The following is a 22,174-nucleotide window of genomic DNA, read 5'->3' as shown; positions in this document are numbered from 1 at the left end:
GAAGGCAAAAACGTGGTGCATGAGGGGTTTGGGGGGCTAAAAACAGGCCCATTTTTTTGCCCTGTGTTTTTGCCCTCCCCAGCCCCCAGGAGCACTACAGGCCTCCCAAAGCCTCTGCGTGCTGCGTTTTTGAGAAAAATAGGCCCATTTTTAGCAAAAAACGGGATGCAAGAGGTGGGGCTTCAGGAGGCCAAAAATTCAGGGTATAAGACGCACCAACATTTCCACCCTCTTTTGGGGGGTGGGAAGTATGTCTTATACTCCGAAAAGTACAGTATATACCGCTTCAAAGTCCTTTACCGCCCTAAGTGGTTTACAGAGTCAGCATCTTGCCCCCCCCAACGATTTTAAGCCCTCATTTTACTGACCTCAGAAGGATGGAAGGCTGAGCCAACTTTGTACCAGCCAGGATTGAACTGCTGGCGTTGGGCAGAGTTAGCCTGCAGTACTGCATTCTAACCACTAGGACGTGTTTTCTTTAGAAATGTTGTTGAATTTATTTTTCTCTTTTTTGCTTCTTCCTCAGTATGTGCAGTATATGGAAAAAAGGCTTTTATGGTGCGCCTATTGGGCCGGGTTAGGCATCTTGTCCTCTGTGGGGCTTGGAACTGGTCTTCACACCTTTCTGCTCTACTTGGTAAGTTTAACTTTTCCCTTTTTTTTCTTTCTCTCTCATGTTTTTTTAATTTATTTATTTATATAACGTTCAATTTTCATCAGTTTGTGGACTGGGTAGAGTTATTTTTAAACAATCATAATACGCATATTTGTTGTGGTACCCATCACCGTAATATTGATAATATAATAATATATTAATAACTTGTTCAGGGATTGAGATTTTACACCAAAACCACGCTCATTTGGGGGAATTGGAGAAAATAAACATATTTGCATAATCTGTCTCACTGTGGCTGGCAAGAGGAAAATAGATTTTGGTGGGGTTTAAATTATTTTACTGACCTCGGAAGGGGTTTAAGTCAGTGGTGAACTCATCAGTGGATTGCCACCAGTTCGCAGCCTGCACATGCAAGTTGTGCGCCAAAAGCACGCTGCATGCGCACCAAGAGCATGCTTTGCATGCATGCACAGTGCATGCCAAGCACATTCTTCGCACGGAAAAAGAAAGTAGGTAGAACAGGTAGGTGGGGGAAACAGCTGTGCTGCGCGATTTATATTTGCTAGAAAACAGTCTGCAAGAGAACAATGCTTAGAGCGCAACAAGGATCCCACAGTTCAGCTCCAAGCTACAAATACTCTCTTCTATTGAAAAGTCTAAAAAAAAATGCCTTACCACAGTTTCTTCATCTAATCATGGGCTGTAAGACCAAATATTGTTTTTAGTTCATAGAGTTTATATAGTTTTTATGACTGTAAGCCGCTCAGAGTTACCTTGAAGTAAGATGGGATGGCCTATAAATTTTATAAACAAACCAACCAACGTACCAGCCCACCAGCCAACCAACCAACTAACCGAGAAGCCAAACAAGACAAAGTTGGTTTGAGCTTTCCAGTTGTGGTTCTAAAAAAAAATATCCAAATTCCCAGGTTGAATCTCTGCCCAAAAACCCCCATCTTCCATCATTGTGTTTTTATCTTCCTGGCCTGTTGATTTGCACCTGGTTAACCCATCCTTGGGAGTTCTAGGTTAAAATTATTTACAGCGGCTGGGTTCTCTCGCAAGTGCACCTTGCCTAAAGCATGCAAATGATTTTACGGTTTGGCGCAGGGTGATAGCCAGACCACAGAGCCGGCTTCTTCCTTTTTTCACTTCAGTTATCTGGAAAACTATTTTTTTTTCTCTTTTCTTTTTCTTCTTTGGAATCAAATGTCATGGTTAGTTTTGGATTGTGGCCATTTTCTGCCAGAAGGGTAACCGTTAAAAATAGAGGAAGCCAAGAAAGAAGAATTACCCACAATTGAAGAATGGACACTTAAAGTATCAAATCTGGCAGAAGTGGCAAAAATCTCTGCTTATTTGAAAGACTATACACAAGAAAAATATATTTTAGAATGGAAAATGTGGATTGATTATATTCAGAATAAGTATCAGATAAAAAAATATCGAATAGCATATGAGTAAATTTAGGAAATATTTTGTATTAGATATATTTCTGAAGGAGAGGGGAATTGAGAGTGTGATTAAGTGTGGAGAGACTAGAGATTATAATTTAGGAATTATTTTAGATTATGATTGTTAGTTTTGATACCCTGCATTTTGTTCTGGGAAGTCGGGGTGGGGGGCGGGGGGTATGGGGGAGGGGAATTGGGGGGTTGAGGCTAGAGATGGAGTGATGGTTAATGTACAGGGATTATTGAAGATGTATAAATATAATTAATGTAGGGTCGGGTCTGCCCAGTTACCATTTTAGAACGGTGGGGAGGGAGAAAAGAGAGAGTAGGAGGTAGGAAAGAGGAGAAGAGGAAGGAAGAGGGGTAGAAGAGGGAGAAGGAGTGTAGGGTGGAGGGAGGAGAGGATGTAGATAAGAGAAGGAGAGGAAGGTTTGGAAAGAAGGCAGAAGAAGGTAGAAGAGGGAAGAGAGTTAAAAAGGGGGGTGGTGACTGGGCAAGCCCGACTAATTGTATATAATTGTACATTGGATGAATTATTTGTTATGATTGTAAAAATAAAACTTTTTTATAAAAAATAAATAAAATAGAGGAAGCCTAATCAGTAGCATCTCATGCTTCAGTTATGCAAAATGGGCTGAAAGAGAAAAATAGGTATTTTTTTCTCAAATAAAATCAGCTGGCTCTTTCAGTGAAATGTATTCCTTGCTGTTGATACTTCTGAAAGGTTTAATTTTCTTTCTTTCTTTCTTTCTTTCTTTCTTTCTTTCTTTCTTTCTTTCTTTCTCTCTCTCTCTCTCTCTCTCTCCCTTCCTTCCTTCCTTCCTTCCTTCCTCAGCAGTTCGTTGGTTCGAATCCCTTGTGTAGGTCTCCTGCGTGAGCAGGGGGTTGGACTAGATGACCTCCAAAGTCCCTTCCAACTCTGTTACTGTTAATCTTTCTTTCTTTCTTCCTTCCTTCCTTCCTTCCTTCCTCGGCAGTTTGTTAGTTCGAATCCCTCATGTAGGTCTCCTGCGTGAGCAGGGGGTTGGACTAAATGACTTCCAAGGTCCCTTCCAACTCTGTTACTGTTAATCAGTCTTTCTTTCTTTCTTTCTTTTTCTTTCTTTTTCTTTCTTTCTTTCTACATTTTAATTTTTTTATCTCTTTCGTTTTTCTTCCTACTTGCCGGCCATCTTGTGGCCATCATGAAAGTTGGGTTTGATTAGAAGTGCTTTCATAATTTTAATTCCGCGTGGAAGGATGTTGGCTCTACAGGTAGACCTCAAGTTACAACAGTTCATTTAGCGACTGTTCGAAGTTACAACAGTGCTAAAAAAAACTGTGTCTTACAACTATTTTTCACACTTACGAGTGTTCCAGGTCACATGATCACAGTTTGGGCACTTAGCAACTGTCTCGCATTTATGACGGTTGCAATATCCTGAGGTCATAAGATGCAATCCCCTTTGACCACCTTCTGACAAGCAAAGTAAGTGGGGGGGGGAAAGCAGATTCACTTAACGGCCGTTACGTGCTAACTTAACCACTCTGGTGTTTCACTTAACAACGGTGTCAAGAAAGGGCGTAAAATGGGGCAAAACTCACCCAAGCAACAGAAATGTTGGCCAGTATTGTGGTCGTAAGTCGAGAATTGGTATGTATCTACATTAGAATGTAGTGATCCACTACTTTCTAATGTAGATACACCCTGGCTGTGGATGCAAACAGGAAGGAGTTGGAAATTTTTTTCCCCGTTTCCTCAAACATGAGTTCCTATTTTTTTTTTAGAACAAGTTTTTATTGATTTTTTAGTTTCCCCCTCCCCTACACACATACATAATTTATGAACAGAGTATTGGCCATATCATATCTCATACAATTCAATATATTCAAATATATTTTACTTAATTACTGTTTTTTGCCGAAATATTCTTTTTTCATAGTCTTTATTCATTTCCTAGGGACGTGGTGGCTCAGGGGCTAGGACGTTGAGCTTGTCGATCGAAAGGTCGGCAGCTCGGTGGTTCGAATCCCTAGTGCTGCCATGTAACGGGGTGAGCTCCCGTTACTTGTCCCAGCTTCTGCCAACCTAGCAGTTTCGAAAACACGTAAAAATGCAAGTAGAAAAAATAGGGACCAGCTTTGGTGGGAAAGTAACAGCGTTCCGTGCGCCTTTGGCATTGAGTCATGCCGGCCACATGACCACGGAGACGTCTTCGGACAGCGCTGGCTTTTTGGCTTTGAAACGGAGATGAGTACCGCCCCCTAGAGTCGGCAACGACTAGCACGTATGTGCGAGGGGAACCTTTACCTTATTCATTTCCTAATATTTCCTTGCTCATTTTATTAAGTCCCATCTTCTTTCGCCCTCAAGTTCTAATTTCTCCATTTTTATTCGTATTCATTCCCTTTCATTCTTTTTTTTTTAACTATTTCAATTTTGATCCTAATATATTCAAATATATTCGGGGTTGCCTTTCTTCCATTTCATCTTTTCCTTTTCACAGCAGTCCTTTTTTCTCCTCTCACTCCTTTCCCTCCCTCCTTTCTTCCTCCCTCCTTTCTTCTCTCCTCTCCTACTCCTTCTCTACTTCCCCTTCCTTTCTTCCCCTCCTCCCTACTTCCTCCCTAGCTAACCTTCTCTCCTACTCTTATTTCCCCTAACTTTCCTACTTTCCTCTTCCCTTTCTTCGTTCTCTCTCCCTGCTTCTCCCTTTCCATCTCTCTCCTTCTTCTTATCTCTCTCCATTGCTGTATTTATTTTCAATATTTCTGGTGTCCAGTCAACCCCAACGTGAGTTTCAAATGTGCACCTTTCTAGCAAAACTTTTTTTTCTCAGTTTTGTTTTCAACAGACACTAGAGGGTGCGGTTGTCTCGTTCACCAATGATCACTCTTTCTTTGGAGCCAGCGTAAAGAATTAACTGCCTCTGAATTTAATCCTGCCAGTATTATTTAGCATTGAAAAGTTTGCCTCCCCCCCCTCCTGTGGGCACATTTTATTTATTTATTTATTAAATTTATATGCCGCCCATATGTCACCGTTACAAACCTCACAAAACTTGAAAGTACAGAGCTGGGATTTGCATACTGTAGCAACTGGTCTGCCCAGCACCGGAAATGTCCACCTGCCTAGACTACTGTAATGCTCTCTACATGGGGCTCCCCTTGAAGGGCACCTGGAGGCTCCAACTGGTTCAGAATGCAGCTGCGCGGGTAATAGAGGGAGCTACTCGAAGCTCCCATATAACACCTCTCCTGCGGAAGCTGCACTGGTTGCCGGTGGTTTTCCGGGTGCAATTCAAGGTGTTGGTTACCACCTTTAAAGCGCTCCATGGCATAGGACCGGGCTACTTACGGGACCACTTGCTGCCACCGATAGCCTCCCATCGACCTGTGCGCTCCCACAGAGAGGGTCTCCTCAGGGTGCCGTCAGCCAAACAATATCGGCTGGCCACCCCCAGGGGGAGAGCCTTCTCTGTGGGGGCACCTGCCCTCTGGAATGAGCTGCCTCTGGGGTTACGCTTACTCCCCGGACCTTCCGACGCGAGCTCAAGACCTTTTTGTTTTACCGCGCAGGTCTGGCCTAATGCAGTATGATTTTTAATTGGGGTTTTATTATTGTTTTATTACTAGTTTTAATGGGATTAGCCAAATTGAATCAGATTTTTAAAATTGTTTTTAATTTTAATGATAAAATTGTTTTTATGTTGGCTGTAAACCGCCCTGAGTCCTTCGGGAGAAGGGCGGTATAGAAATCAAATAAATCTAGAAATCAAATAAATAATCTAATTGTGCGCGCATGCGTGCAGCGTCACAAAACAGGGCAATTCGCGCGTGCTCACTGTCCACACATGCGTGCAACATCAAACAACGCGGCCATTCACTCGAGCGCACCATCTACATATGCATGCAGCGTCAAAAACACAGCGATATAGGAAAGGATTGCGCCCAGGCGGGGGCAGGTCCACCCACAGGTTGCGACTAATGGTTCATCCGAACCGTCAATTTACACTGGCCCATCCCTCTCTATCAGGCAGGGAAGGTATGTTGCGAACCCCATCAGTGAAAGAATTCCGATTGGGGAGTCCAGAAAGAGAGCGTTCTCTGCCATTACTTCCCCTCCTCCCCCCGATGGAAACAGCCCCCCGCCCGAGGTGAGAGGAGACCCCACCCTCCTGGCTTTCGATAAAGTCATAAAACCATGGCTCTCTGCCTCTGTTCGGGGCGCACCAATGAGCAGGCAGCCGTGGGGCCGGTTAGCACCTGAGAGGAGCCCCCCCCCCTCTTGTTTCTTAATCAATTTTTATCGTACCTTGTTTCTTTTAAATTTTACACTTTTAATACTTTATTGTGTGCGGAGCCCCCCCCAAGGAGGAGACAAACAGTTCTAAAATATGACAAATAAATAAATAAACCAAAGGTGTACAAAGCGTTCAAATATTATTATTTTTTCTTTTCCCCCTCTCTTCCTCATATCTCTTTTCACCTTCCCCTCCCTGCTCTCTCCTACTCTTTGCTTTTGTATTTTTGTATTTCATTCTACAAAGTAAGAAAAATAATAAATAAAACACTCAAATATTAAATAAGCCAATGTTAAATTAATTTTTTAAAAAACCCACCAGAATCACATGGGCTCAAGGTGGAATCTCATCTCGGTCCATTAGTCAGCTCCAGTATGAAATGCCTCCATTGTGGCCCTAGGCCAGGGGTCTGCAAACTTGGCTCTTTTAAGACTTGTGGACTTCAACTCCCAGAGTTCCTCAGCCAGCTTTGCAGCCAGATAAAGCTTTGCTGGCTGAGGAACTCTGGGAGTTGAAGTCCACAAGTCTTAAAAGAGCCAAGTTTGCAGACCCCTGCCCTAGGCCTATCAGCAGATTTTGAGGTCCTTCTGGAATGTTCCGAAGGGCAAGGGCCACAACCCTTCTCCTGGACCCTGCTGGCGGAGCTTCCTTGACCAACAGGGTCCTAGCTGCAATGTTGTTGAATCAAATCTGACTTGAGTCAATTATGATCCTCACAATTGAGCCCCAAATTTCTGTCACTAAGCAAGACAGCTGTGAAGTGAGTCTTTGCCCCCTTTTACAGAGTACAGGCAGTCCTCGACTTACAACCCCAGATGAGTCCAAAGTTTCTGTCGCAAAGCGAGCCAGTTTTTAAGTGGGGTTTTGCCCCATTTTACGACCTTTCTTGCCACCGTTGTTAAGCAAGACAGCCGCAGTTGTTAAGTTAGGAACACGAAATGAATCTGGCTTCCCCACTGACTTTGCCCAGCAGAGGGTTGCAAAAGGTGATTGCATGACCCCGGGACGCTGCAACCGTCATAAATATGAAACGAAGTCTTCGAGTTTTGATCATGTTACCATGGGGATGCTACAAAGTGTGAAAAATGGGTCGTCAGTGACTTTTTTTCAGCGCTGTTATAACTTGAAATGGTTACCAAAGGGATATTTGTAAGTCAAGGACTATCTGTGCTTTATGTTGTGGTCCGTCAGCAGCCTACGGAGCTGGCAACAGAGTCGGAAAGTGATGAGGCTGAGGTGAGGCCAGGGCCATCGGGAAGTGAGGTGCAGACGCCAAAGCCTCCAGTGACTGATAGTAGTGAGGCAGAGGAACAGGAGGAACCTGTTCCTAATGCATGCATGAGAAAAGCTACCAGAAGGCAAAAGCAGCTCAAGCAGAGAGGACGACTCAGGAGGAAGGCCAGGAGATGATTGGCCCCTCCCATAAGGCTTAAAACAGACCAGTGTTTCAGCTTTGCCAGAAAACAACGTTGTAGCTGCGTCTTCTGCTGCATCTTCTGCTTCGTGTACGTCTTTGTTTTTGTGGTTTCTGGATGTTTGCCAGGAAGGGCCTTTGGTAGTTTGCCTAATTGGACTAAAGTTTGTTAGATAACTGAGGAATTTGTGTTGGGATTTGTTTTACTTTGAGTTGAACGAGGCTGGGAATGAAGTAATTCCCAGCTGTTGGACTAAAGTTTGTTAGATAACTGAGAAATTTGTGTTGGGAGGCATTTGTTTTACTTTGAGTTGAACGAGGCTGGGAATGAAGTAATTCCCAGCTGTTGGAATAAAGTTTGTTTTTCCACGGACTAAGCTTATTACTACCTACTTGGGCCTGGGTCACAATACTTTATTAGTAACTTCAGGTACCATGAAGCGCCCTGGTTGAAACCCACCACTGCTTGAAGTCCCCACGTCTTCAAGTTGCCAAGGTAGAGAAACACCACCTTAGGCATTTGACTCTCCAGGTCAGGGGTCTCTAACCTTGGTCCCTTTCCGACTTGTGGACTTCAACTCCCAGAGTCCCTCAGCCAGCAAAGCTGGCTGAGGAACTCTGGGAGTTGAAGTCCACAAGTCGGAAAGGGACCAAGGTTGGAGATCCCTGCTCCAGGTGATGGCCCCAAAGAAAGTGTGGCTTTTAACCAAAATCTTTTCAAGAATTGTAACGCTTTTGAACATTAGCTAGGATGTGCAAATAAGCCTGTGTTCCAGCTGTGGGCTTCCCCCTCTTTTTTTCTCAGAAATTAGATTTCCTCTTCTGATTCTTCAGAAGAGAAACTGGAAGCCATAGAAAGCCAGCGCTTTCCCAAACGTGGGCAAATTCCCCCAAATTGGGTAAAAGGTGTGAGGTTGTGTCTGTGTGTGTGTGTTTTTTTTTGTTTGTTTGTTTGTTTTTTTGAGATAACCACACACAAACCCATTATCTATCTCCACAGGGACATTGAAATTGACTTAAAGATTTTCTCCCAAAACATTCTGATTAAGACCACAATTGATGAAATTACCAATGGTAATTTGTTGAAATGACTTAAAAACAGGGGTCTCCAAACCTTGGCAAATTTAAGACTTGTGGACTTCAACTCCCAGCATTCCTCAGCCAGCTTTGCTTTTCTGGGAGAATTCTGGGAATTCTGGGAGTTGAAGTCCACAAGTCTTAAAAGTTGCCAAGGTTGGAGGCTCCTGACTTAAAAGATTGTTCATCTAATGCAGGGGTTTGCAAACTTGGCTCTTTTAAGACTTGGGGACTTCAACTCCCAGCATTCCTCAGCCAGCTTTGCTTTTCTGGGAGAATTCTGGGAATTCTGGGAGTTGAAGTCCACAAGTCTTAAAAGTTGCCAAGGTTGGAGGCTCCTGACTTAAAAGATTGTTCATCTAATGCAGGGGTTTGCAAACTTGGCTCTTTTAAGACTTGGGGACTTCAACTCCCAGGGTTCCTCAGCCAGCAAAGCTGGGAGTTGAAGTCCCCAAGTCTTAAAAGAGCCAAGTTTGCAGACCCCTGATCTAAGAGACAAGGATGGCTACAAAAGCTAATAAAATGTCAAATAGAACTAAACTTGGAAACATTTCTCCTGGGAATACTTAAAAAAAAATTTGATAAAAAGATACAGCGGCAAGAATTGCGTTCGCGCAATATTGGAAAACGCAATACACTACCAGAGGGATTGATTGATCATTCAGAAGGTATATGACTGTGCCGAAATGGATAAACTTACCCTAGAATTAAAAGAAAAAGATGATTCGGAATTCTACGCGGTTTGGGAAAAAATAGTATACCTGGATAGACAATTGAAATAAAAATTGGAAATATACATAAGGCTATTGAGGATTAGATATTGAATGTATATATTGTGTGGAATGTCGATCCGAAGTATATAAAAACGACACAGTCTGTTAATTATGTACTAGTGTTGTGTAAAGGAAAAATTGTAATAAAAATTACTTATAAATAAATAAATAAAAATAAAATAAAAGATCGTTCATTGATCTGTCCCAGGCCGGTTGTTTAATGACCTCATGATTCATTTAACAACTCTAATGATTCGCTTAACAGCCGTGGCAAAAAGGGTCATAAAATAGAAGATGATTCACTTAACTATCTTTCTTAGCAGTGGACATTTTGGGCTCTGTTGTGGTTGTCAGTCCAGGACTACCTGTAATAATTTATGCCGGTCATAAAGCTTGCGATCGTGTGACCCTTATTGCGGCAGTCGTTGAGTGAATCACTGTGGTCATTCAGCAAAAGCCGTGGTTGTTAAGTGAATCCATTGGTTGCAGTGGCAGCTTTTGCTGGAAACCTGAAGTAAATGCCAGTTTGTATTATTCTAAATGTTTTATATTGTCCATTTTATCGTAAGTCGCCCAAAGTCACTTGACAGCAAGGTGGGTGGTTTATAAATTTAATAAATAAATAAACTTGTAGTCATTGGACCATGGAATGCTGCAAAAGTTGTAAATACAATCTGATGCCCAAAATGTGACAACAGAGGTGTATGCTGGAAATTCAAATCCGTATATCATTAGTAACCTTGGGGAGGTCTGTTGTACTCTGAATGGTCACTAAGCGACTGGTCGTTAAGTGGAGGACTCCCTGTAATTGGTACACAGCGACTATTTGATGCATTGATTCACAGCCTGCCAGTTTTCTTGTCCTGCTTTAAATTAAAACCGTTTTAAACTTTCAAGTGGAATTTCGTGTACTGTTAGTCGTCAACTTACGACCTCGGTGGAGCCCAAAAGTTCTGTTGCTGACATTTGTTAAGGGAGTTTTGCCCCCATTTTACGATCTTTCTTGCCACAGCTGTTAAGTGAATTGCTGCAGCTGTTAAAGTTAGCGACGCGGTTGTTAAGTGAATCCAGCTTCCCCCGTTGACTTTGCTTGGCAGAGGGCCGCAAAAGGGAATCACGTGACACCGCCGCCACCACCCCGGGGACACTGCGACCGTCATAAATGTGAGTCGGTTGCCAAGCATCTGAATTTTGATCACGGGGATGCTCAAACAGTTGTAAGTGTATCAAACAGTCGTACCTCATTTTTTAAAGTGCCATCATAACTTCAGACGATCGCTAAATGCACTGTTGTAAGTCGAGGACTACCTGTATTAAGCTCCACCATATTATACGGCTCAGTTCTTCCCCGTGGGCGATGACTCACGCGATCACCTCTCAACCAAATCTGACGCTGAACTGGAACCGAACTGGGCTCATCCAGCTCACCGTCTCTTGCCAAGATATTTTCCAGCCCCGCTTGTCAAAATTAGCTAAAAATAGCTAATTTGATTCTGCTTGGAACCAAACCCGATACCGTATTTCCTGCTTGCCGATGAGGTTTCTCTTGCACTGAACTCTTGTCTGCCCAACTTCTTCGCCGGGCACTGCTGGGCGTGCCACAAAGGTTTAATGTTATTCTCCCACATCTGTCTTGCAAAAAAAAAAAAGAAGAAAAGAAAAAAAACAGCTGGTGTGCTAAAACTGAAGGTTTTTGTTTGTTTGTTCCTGGAATCTAATCAGGCTCAAATTTAGAAAGGTGGAGAGAGAAAATGAAGGTCCTGGGGTTGAAGAGAAGATCCAGAATATGATATTTAAAAGTCTTCAAATACTGCCTAGTTGTCCCCTCCTTTTTCTTTTCTTTTTTTAAACCAATATGCCTATAGAACTTCCTAACAGTGAGGACAATTAACCAGCGGAACGACTTGCCTCCAGAAGTTGTGGGTGTTCCATCCCTGGAGGCTTTTAAGAAGAGACTGGACAGTCACTGGTCTGAAATGGTATATAGCAGGGGTCTCCAACCTTGGCCACTTTAAGACTTGTGGACTTCAACTCCCAGAATTCCTCAGCCAGCTTTGCTGGCTGAGGGATTCTGGGAGTTGAAGTCCACAAGTCTTAAAGTGGCCAAGGTTGGAGACCCCTGGTCTAAGCTTCATTGCTATAGGAGATTAGCATCCATGCGATTCAAGGGCTTCAGATAGCTAGAATTCTGGGAGTTGAAGTCCAGAAGTCTTAAAGTTGCCAAGGTCGGAGACCCCTGCTGTATAGGGTCTCCTGCTTGAGCAGGGGATTGGAGTAGAACAGTGACCCCCCTCCACCTTTCGGGCACCAGGGATCGGTTCCATGGAGAAAGGTTTTTCCACGGACCAGAGGTGGCGTGTACTGGCTGCCTGCATCCTGTGGATGGCGCTTCGCTTGTTTGCACGGCCAGGTCTGGTACAAGTCTAAGACCTGGAATTGGGGTTTGTCTGTGTGTGTCTCTCTCTCTATCTCCTTCCCTCCCTCCCTCTCTCTTTCTCTTCCTCCCTCCCTCCCTCTTTCTCTCTCTTTAACTGTCTCACTAACTCTTTCTCTCTTTAACTCTCTAACTCTCAGTCTCTTTCTCTCTCTCTAAAACTCTTTCTCTCTCACTTTCTCTCTGTCCCTCTCACTTTCTCTCTTTAACTCTGTCTCTTTCTCTCTCTCTCTGTCTCTCTCTCTCTCTCTCATACACACATACACTCTCTCTGTCTCTCACTCTCCACTCTCTTTCTCTTAAGTCACTCTCTCTCACTCTCTTTTTCTCTTTAACTCTCACTCTTTCTCTCTCTCACTCATTCTCACATTCTCTCGTCCTCTGTCTCTCACTCTCTCTGCTCTCTCTCTCTCTTTCTCACGCTCACTCTAAGTCACTCTCACTCTCTCTAACTCTCTTTCTCTTTAACTCTGTCACACTCACTCACTCTTTCTTTCTTTAACTCTAACTCTCAGTCTCTTTCTCTCTCTCTAAAACTCTTTCTCTCTCACTTTCTCTCTGTCCCTCTCACTTTCTCTCTTTAACTCTGTCTCTCTCTCTCTCTCTCTCTCTCTCTCTCTCTCTCTCTCTCTCTCTCTCTCTCATACACACATACACTCTCTGTCTCACTCTCTCCACTCTCTTTCTCTTAAGTCACTCTCTCTCACTCTCTTTTTCTCTTTAACTCTCACTCTCTCTCTCACTCATTCTCACATTCTGTCTCTCACTCTCTCTGCTCTCTCTCTCTTTCTCACGCTCACTCTAAGTCACTCTCACTCTCTCTAACTCTCTTTCTCTTTAACTCTGTCACACTCACTCTTTCTTTCTTTAACTCTCAGTCTCTTTCTCTCTCTCTCTCTCTAACACTCTCACTTTAACTCTGTCTCTTTCTCACTCTCTTTAAGTCTCTCTTTCTTTCTTTCTCACTCATTCTCAGGCTCTCTGTCTCTGTCTCTGTCTCTCTCTGTGTGTGTGTATAAGAGAGAATGGGAGAATTGTTTTGTGACTTCCATCTGTCTCGTGAGCTTCCTTCGTGATTTTTTTCCAGCGACTTCCTCTCTTTGGTCTTCATTCTATTCATAATGAACTCAGCGCTTCCTGGAATGCTTGGCTGACAGGGGAGGGAACTTTTGAAAAATCACTTCCGTCCAGTCTGTGGCAGTGACTTATTGTCTGTGGAGTCCCAGTTCTCGGAGTTGTTACTAGTCTGGCTACTTTGTCCGTCCACACCGGCTTTATGTTGATATTGTTTCCTGATTGCTTACTTGTACCCTATGACTATCATTAAGTGTTGTACTTTATGATTCTAGATGAACGTATCTTTTCTTTTATGTACACTGAGAGCATCTGCACCAAGACAAATTCCTTGTGTGTCCCATCACACTTGGCCAATAAAAAATTCTATTCTATTCAATTCTTCCAAAGAGAGAGAGAGAGAGAGGCAAATTTGGCGTCCCCTCTGAATCAAATTTGCTTTGAGCATTCTCCGGTGGTTTGATTCAACGCGCATTTTTTTTCTTTCTAAAATGGTAGAAAGTATTCAGTACGGGGAGTCTTATGAATTATAACCGCAACTGACCCCTGCATTTATGTCGTTAAGCGAGACGATGGCTTTGCCCCATTTTATGACTTTTTTGGGCCGCAAAAAGTGACAGAAAACAACTTGCTCAGTTAGTTGTTAAATTAGGAACACGGTTGTTAAGTGAATCTGGCTTCCCCCATTGATTTTGCTCGTCGGACGGTCACAAAAGGGGATCACGTGACCCCAGGATATTGCGACCGTCATAAATACGAGTCAGTTGCCAAACGACCAAATTTTGATCATGTAGCTGTGGGGTTGCTGCAATGGTCATAAGTGTGAAAAACGGTCATTTTTCTTCAGTGCCATCGTAACTTCCAATGGTCATCAATAAATGGTTTTAAGTTGAGGATTACCTATATTGCAATGTTTTTCTATTCTTTCAGAAATATATATTTTTTTTGGGGGGAAGACTTTGGCTGGGATGCTGAAGATATCTGACACAAACGATTTCGGGAACAAACAGAATCAGATTCTATACAGTACATGTAGTCCTCGACTTACGACCGTAATGCCTGTCCATTAGGGTTGTAAGTTGTGATGCTCATAAAGTGTGGCCATGCGACTGGCCTGATTTTACTACCTTTTTTGTGGTGGTTGTAAAAGCAAACATGGTCATTAAACGAGTCTCTGCTTATATCTATAAATAGTCCTCGACTTATGACCTATCCATTACGGCCATAAGCTGTAACGGTCATAAAGCGAGTCGATCCATGATCGACTTGATTTTAAAACCCTTTTTTTTTGTGGCAGTTGTGAAGGGAATGCTGCAATCCTTAGGTGCGTTTCTGCTTATATCTACAGGTAGTCCTCTACTTATGACCGTAATGCCTGCCCGTAAGAGTCATAAGCTGTGATGTTCATAAAGTGGATCATCGCATAACAGATCTGATATTTACATATTTTTTGCAGTCATTAAGCGAATCACCACTGTCGTTAAGTGAACCCATTGTTCTGCATGGGGCATTTTTCCCCCCCCCGAAAACTGGAAAATAACCATAATTGCAGACTGATTGTCATATGCCTGAAATGTGGTCGCATGATTGGGGGATGTGCAGCCACCAGAACCCCTGGGAGGGAGGCATCTCATACTGTGGCTTTGAACGGTCGGATGTCAAGGACTACTTGTAGCACTTTGAACATTAATGGTTTATTTGTTTCTTTGGTTATCTATCTATCTCTATCTATCTATCTATCTATCTATCTATCTATCTATCTATCTATCTATCTATCTATTTATCTCCATCTATCTACCTCTATCTATCTCTATCTCTATCTATCTATCTCTATCTATCTATCTATCTATATATATGTATATATGTATGTATGTATCATGAAATTTATTTGCCACCCTTCTCATATCCAACGCCTTACAACAATAAAAATACGAGGAAAAAAAAACCTTAAAACCATCCATTATAAAACAGCACTACCGATAAAAACCCGTTACCACACGATAGCAAAGGAGCGAGCAGGACACATGGCAGGGGGAAGCCGGATTAGATTTTTATATTTTTAAAATGAAACGAGAGTGGGAATAAGGATGTAAATATGAGAAGAATAAGGAAACGAAGCTGATGTAAAGAAGGAATATATGTTTTATGTCAATGTATGTTACATATTGTTGTTTTTCTTTCGTTTGTTCTTTTTTGTTAAAAAATAAATATATATATATATATATAGATGGATTTTTATATTTTTAAATTAGTGTCTTATAGTTGAACCTGGGAAAATATCCCAAAAAAGATAATTCACTTTCTGATTGCCAATCCTTTATTTGGAAGGAAATGATTGCATGGAGACCTTCCGGTTTGAGTAAGCCTTTGGATGGATAACAGCTGGAGAGATAGTAAATAAAAGATAAAATCCAAGGGTTGAATCCTGCCCAGTCCTGTTCCAGATGTGCCTCCATTGCAGGTGTTTTTGGGTTGACTTCTCCCTTGGCCTAAATATAAAAGATGGTGTCACCGAGTCTCCGGGAGTTTTTGAGCAGGGCTGAATAGAGTGGAAGATGAGTTGTCTCTTGTGGTGAGGTGAGTGAGGCCGTTTCCCACGAGAAAATGGCTCTCAGCTCACCTCCCCAGACATGGAATGACACATTTCCCTATCCCTGAGGCTTAGACCAAAGACTCATTAAACATCCTGCGTTACCAAAAGAAAACTTCACATTTCCAGAAGAGGAAATCCGAGAGAACATTTAGATTTAAAGGGGGAGGGTCTCCAGCTTTTTCAATAGCTTAGAGGGTTGACTTTCATCATCTTGCCTAGATTTTTATATTTATTTGTTGGTAAAATTTATTAGTATCCCGTCTTGCCACATAGTAACTCTGGGCACCTTACAATATCTATACATACATATATTGTAATATTCTGTCTGTCTGTCTGTATATGTATGTATCAGTGGTAGGATTCAAGTAATTTAATAACCAGATCTCTGCCCTAATAATTTCTTCCAACAACCACTTTGCCAAACTGCTCAGTAAATTAACAATTGGTTCTCCTGAAGTGGTGCAAACTGGCTGAATCCCACCACTGGTATGTATGTATGTATGTATATATATACGTATGTATGTATGTTTTCTGAGGTTTTCGCGGGTGTTTGTATGTAGGTCTTTGGTTATCTATCTATCTATATATATGTATATATGTATGTATCTCATTCGTCATCTTCAGGCTTCAGCTTCGTGCTTCTTTGCTCTATAAGTATAGAGCGATTAAATATGGAATCTAATCTAAGTACATTGCTCCCAGAAGCACAAAGCTGAAGCCTGAAGATGACGAATGAGACTTCGTCGAAACGTCGCCAAGACACTTCCAAATTTACGCGGGAGAAAACCCGAATAACCAAAGACCTACGTATGTATGTATGTATGTACAGTAGTGGCCAAAATTGTGAAAACCTTTTAGGAAATGTCTTATTTTCTAAAACTAGCTAATAATGCCACTTTTTTTTGGAGTAGTAGTATACAATTATATATCAATGGAAAGATAATTTAATCAAGAATGTAAAGCAATACCGTATATACTCGAGTATAAGCCGAGTTTTTCAGCACGTTTTTTGTGCTGAAAAACGTCCCCTCGGCTTATACTCGGGTCTATACGGCTTATACTCGAGTTTTGGTTTTAAGCCCCTCGGCTTATACTCGAGTATATACGGCTTATACTCGAGTTTTTTTTTTCTTTTTTCATTTTACCGGACGGTAGCGGGGAAGCCCTGCGGTGCAGTGAGAGGGCGGGCGGGGAGCCAGCCTTTTCAGCTGAGGAGGGAGGGTTTCAACCGTAGGTGCCTCATTTCCCACCCTCGGCTTATACTCGAGTCCCCAGTTTACCCCAGTTTTTGGGGTAAAATTGGGGACCTCGGCTTATACTCGGATCGGCTTATATTCGAGTATATACGGTAACTTTTTTGAAGGATTTGCTATTGGAATAGCTGTTATAGGGTAAAGAAGAAAAGTGAAACACATAGAAAAAATGAGATATACAAAAATGATCCCCATAGGAAAAAATGAGATATACAAAAATGATCCCCATGTCAGTTAATATTAGTTGGGTATCCTTTCGCATGAATTACGACTTTACAATGTCTTCCCATGGAGTAAACCAAGTCATTTAGTTCTGCAGCTGTTCTAATGTGAAACCAAGATTGAAGGATGGCTTCTATTAACTGGATTTTATTGCTGGGTCGCTTCTGACTAACAAGTTTCTTTAGTCGGCTCCCTCCATTTCAATTGGGTTTAGGTCTGGGCTATTCCCAGGCCTTTTCAGCAGTGGAATAGGATTATCTTAAAACTTCAAAAAAAAAGTGGTGTTATTAGCCATCAAACCTCAAAAATACACTTTTCCCAAAAGGTTTCCACAATTTTGGCCACTACTATATGTATGTAGTTCTTGCCTTTTGGCCACAATTGAGCCCAACATTTCTGTTGCTAAGCAAGACAGTTGTTAACTGAGTTTCGCCCCATTTTGTGACCTTTCCTGCCATTTTATAACTCTTCTTGTTCAGTGAATCACTGCAGTTGTTTATTTTTATTTTTTATTTATTTTTTTTTCAAATTTATATACCGCCCTATCTCCCTAAGGACTCAGGGCGGTTCACAGGCAGTTAAAATACATATAAATACAGATTAAAAAACAATTAAAAAACTTATTCTATTGCCCCAAATTTAAAATAGTATAAATAATAAAAACCCCTTAAAACCCATAACTTTGAAATCTAATCCAGTCCCGCGCAGATAAATAAGTGTGTTTTAAGCTCGCGACGAAAGGTTCGGAGGTCCGGAAGTTGGCGAAGTCCTGGAGGGAGTTCGTTCCAGAGGGTGGGAGCCCCCACAGAGAAGGCCCTTTCCCTGGGTGTCGCCAGACGGCACTGCCTAGCTGACGGCACCCTGAGGAGTCCCTCTCTGTGAGAGCGCACGGGGCGGTGAGAGGTATTTGGTAGCAGTAGGCGGTCCCAGAATAGCCCGGCCCTATGCCATGGAGCGCTTTAAAGATTGTCACCAGCACCTTGAAGCGCACCCGGAAGGCCACAGGTAGCCAGTGCAGTCTGCGCAGGATAGGTGTAACACGGGAGCCACGAGGGGCTCCCTCTATCACCCGCGCAGCTGCATTCTGAACTAACTGGAGCCTCCGGATGCCCCTCAAGGGGAGCCCCATGTAGAGAGCATTGCAATAATCCAGGCGAGACGTTAAATTAGTGACACGGTTGTTAAGCGAATCTGGCTTTCCCGTAGACTTTGTTTGCCAGAAGATTGCAAAAAGGTGATCCCACGGCCCTGGGACATGTCATAAATATGAGTCAGTTGCGAAACGTCTCAGTTTTGATCAGGCGACCTTGAGGGAATGCTGCGATCGTTGTAAATGTGAAAAACGGTCATAAGCCGTTTTTTTTTCCAGTGTCGGCGTGACGGTCACTAAACGAAGTGTCGTAAGTCAAGGACTACCTGTAGTTGAATGCAATCTTGAACCCGGAAAAAGCATCTGAGGTTCACCTGAGTAATACGTTTGCAGAGCAAACAGCCATAACGCTGTTGTAACTTGTTCTTAATTACAGTCGCAATTCGTATGGGTAATTTTCATCAGAACGAAAACTGGCCTTGACAACAGATAGATGTGCACTTAATTGGCACCACACCTGGTCAAAGGTCTGCTGGTTTCCATCGCTTATATATTTATGAGTAATTAATATACCAAGCTAGTCTGAGACACGGTTCTGCCTTGGGCAGGAAGCCCAGCCTCCCAAATTCAGCCTGCAGCCTGCCTAAGGCTGCTGTGAGATACTTTGGCATCCAGAGCAGAAAATCTTGCCAGCATCCATCCTGTTTGGGTGCCGCTAATATATAGCAATAATAAATCACCGTCAAGTTGCTACCGTTTGTGACATCACAAATGTCCTGCTTGAAGCCATTATTTTGTCTCGCCCTAGGGAGAGAACCTGCTAAGGTTGTTTTTCTTGGCTATTTGTGTTTTGATAATCCCTCTAACTTAAAGTCCATGGTTTTTGAAGAATGTAGGGTTCGTTTAAATAGCATAGCAATCAGAAGTGGTATTCAGCCTGTGCAGGTGAACCGGTAGTGGAAGTCTCAGGTGGGCCTACTGACCCACCTGGTCGCCATGATGTAAAAAAGATGCTGAGAGTCTAGAAAGAGTGCAGAGAAGAGCAACAAAGAGGATTAGAGGACTGGAGGCTAAAACATATGAAGAACGGTTGCAAGAACTGGGTATGTTTAGTCTAATGAAAAGAAGGACTAGGGGAGACATGATAGCAGTCTTCCAATATCTCAAGGGCTGCCCCAAAGAAGAGAGAGTCAAGCTATTCTCCAAAGCACCTGAGGGTAGCACAAGAAGCAATTGGTGGAAACTGAACAAGGAGAGAAGCAACTTAGAACTAAGGAGAAATTTCCTGACAGTTAGAACAATTAATCAGTGGAACAACTTGCCTCCAGAAGTTGTGAATGCTCCAACACTGGAAATTTTTAAGAAGAGGTAGTATAACCATTTGTCCGGAATGGAATAAGATCTCCTACTTGAGTAGCGGGTTGGACTAGAAGACCTCCAAGATCCCTTCCAACTTTCAATAAGTGAAACAACTTGACTGTAGAAGTTGTGAATGCTCCAATTTTTAAGAAAATGTTGGATAACCATTTGTCTGAAGTAATGTAAAGTTTCCTGCCTGGGCAGGGGGTTGGACTAGAAGACCTCCAAGGTCCCTTCCAACTCTGTTATTATGTTATTATTATGCCTCCAAGGTCCCTTCCAACTCTGTTGTTATGTTTTGTTTTGTTGCGTTGCGTTGCGTTGCGTTGCGTTGCGTTGCGACCCGCCCCAGCTCTATGCTGTTCTACATAGGCATGTTTTTGAGGCCGGGCACATGCGTGGAAGGCCCGCACGAGAGCAAAGCACATGCACAGAAGGCTGGGCGCATGCGTGGTGGTGGCGTGTGCAAGCAAAGTGAGCGTGCACGCTCACCTTTTCGATGCTTGGTGAACCGGTAGGTAAATTATGTGAATCCCACTTCTGGTAGCAATGGCATTTAGGCTTATTTAGCAAGACGGACTCAAATACAATTGCAATGTTACACGATCGCGGTGTTTCTCAACCCCTGCAAGCTTTAGGATAGGTGGACCTCAACTCCCAGAATTCCCCAGGGGACAGCTCTGGAAGATGAGAAAGAGTGGGTTGGGGGCAGAATCATTCTGAAAGAATCATTTATGTGCCCCTTCCACCTCTATTCTGTTCGCTAGATTGACATGAAGAATTGGCATCAACTCGATGGCCACACCATCCGATATTTAGCTAAAGATTTAACGTTCCTCCCACAGCAACCTGCCAAACCAAAATATCTTACGGGAGAGTTTAACATTAAGCTCCTAAGACCTTTAACCCATCTCGGTTTTTAAAGATAACGTTGCAGGCATACTCCATGCAATAGAAGAGAATATTTGTAGCTCAGGGTTGAAATGTGGGCTCCTCGGTGCTTATTTTCTTGCAGACGTTTCATTACCCAATTAGGTAACGTTATCAGTACTAAAAGAGAGTGGGGTTCGCTCACTGTCTATCTTGGTGGCAACTTGGTTAGGCTGTTGTTTATTGTTAGAATAGAAGAGAAGAGAAGAGAGAAGAGAAGAGAAGAGAAGAGAAGAGAAGAGAATTTTTTATTGGCCAAGTGTGATTGGACACACAAGGACTTTGTCTTGGTGCATACGCTCTCAGTGTACATAAAAGAAAAGATACGTTCATCAAGGTACAACATTTACAACACAATTGATGGTCAATATATCAATATAAATCATAAGGATTGCCAGCAACAAGTTACAGTCACACAGTCATAAGTGGAAAGAGATTGGTGATGGGAACGATGAGAAGATTAATAGTAGTGCAGATTTAGTAAATAGTTTGACAGTGTTGAGGGAATTATTTGTTTAGCAGAGTGATGGCCTTCGGGAAAAAACTGTGTCTTGTGTCTAGTTGTTCTGGTGTGCAATGCTCTATAGCGTCGTTTTGAGGGTAGGAGTTGAAACAGTTTATGTCCAGGATGCGAGGGGTCTGCAAATATTTTCACGGCCCTCTTCTTGATTCGTGCAGTATACAGGTCCTCAATGGAAGGCAGGTTGGTAGCAATTATTTTTCCTGCAGTTCTAATTATCCTCTGAAGTCAAAAATTATCCTCTGAAGTCAAAAATTATCCTCTGAAGACAAACACTGTTCCGGTGTTTGTCTGAGATGGCAGTTCCTGATTTGCAGGACAAACCTCCTGTATATAAAAAGAAACCTCATCCCACTCCCTTCCAGCACTGATGCTGTTACCTAGTTGGGTAGCGAAACGTCTGCATGAAAACAACCACATTCAAAGAGCACCTAGGGCCCCATTCTCCACACATTTATACATGGTTACTCTTCCCGGACCACTGTCCCTCGGTAAAGATACGTTCCCCTATTGCCAAGATGAAAATTCGGCGGCAGAAATGAGAAGCAGGGGAAGGAGAAAACTTTTCATTACGAAAGATTCCTTTGTGTCTTTCTGCTGTCTTAATGAACTCTCCACCCACCCAGGTTGCCAATAAATCACATTCCATCCTAACCTACGTTTCCTGAGGATGTTCATTCAAATCAGTGGCTCCCAAACTTTTGGCTTCCAAGCCATCAAAGGTGTTGCTAGCGAGATTTCTAAGAGATTTCTCATCATCGACAAAGCGTCCCACCCTTCTCTTTCTTGGCAGCTTTTCTCTCTGTAGTTACCAATACAGCTGGTCCTCAATTTACAACCACAACTGAGCCTAAAATTTCTGTTGCTTAAGTGAGGCAGGTGTATTTTGCCCCACTTTAGAACCTTTCTTGCCATGGCGAGACGAGAGCCCTAGCAAATCACAACGATATTCTTGCACAACAAAAAAAAAACACAACACAGCTACAAGTAGTCCCCGATTTACAACCACAATTGAGCTCAAAATTCCTGTTGCTAAGCGAGATAGTTGTCAGGTGAATTTTGCCCCGTTTTATGACCTTCCT

At 42.7% G+C, this 22,174-nt stretch overlaps 1 protein-coding gene across 1 annotated transcript in view; it reads left to right on the top strand.

The window, feature by feature from the left end:
* The window catches only part of VMP1 (vacuole membrane protein 1), a 175,636-nt gene that overhangs the window by 44,938 nt on the left and 108,524 nt on the right, over positions 1-22,174 (top strand). Inside the window, exon 5 of the mRNA XM_058164136.1 lies at positions 527-637. Within this exon, the coding sequence (XP_058020119.1) occupies positions 527-637 (111 nt within the window). The remainder of the gene's footprint in view (positions 1-526; positions 638-22,174) is intronic.

The sequence above is a fragment of the Ahaetulla prasina genome, chromosome 1 (genome assembly GCF_028640845.1).
Source record: "Ahaetulla prasina isolate Xishuangbanna chromosome 1, ASM2864084v1, whole genome shotgun sequence".
Taxonomy (NCBI): domain Eukaryota; kingdom Metazoa; phylum Chordata; class Lepidosauria; order Squamata; family Colubridae; genus Ahaetulla; species Ahaetulla prasina.
This window is presented reverse-complemented; position numbering and strand designations above follow the sequence as displayed.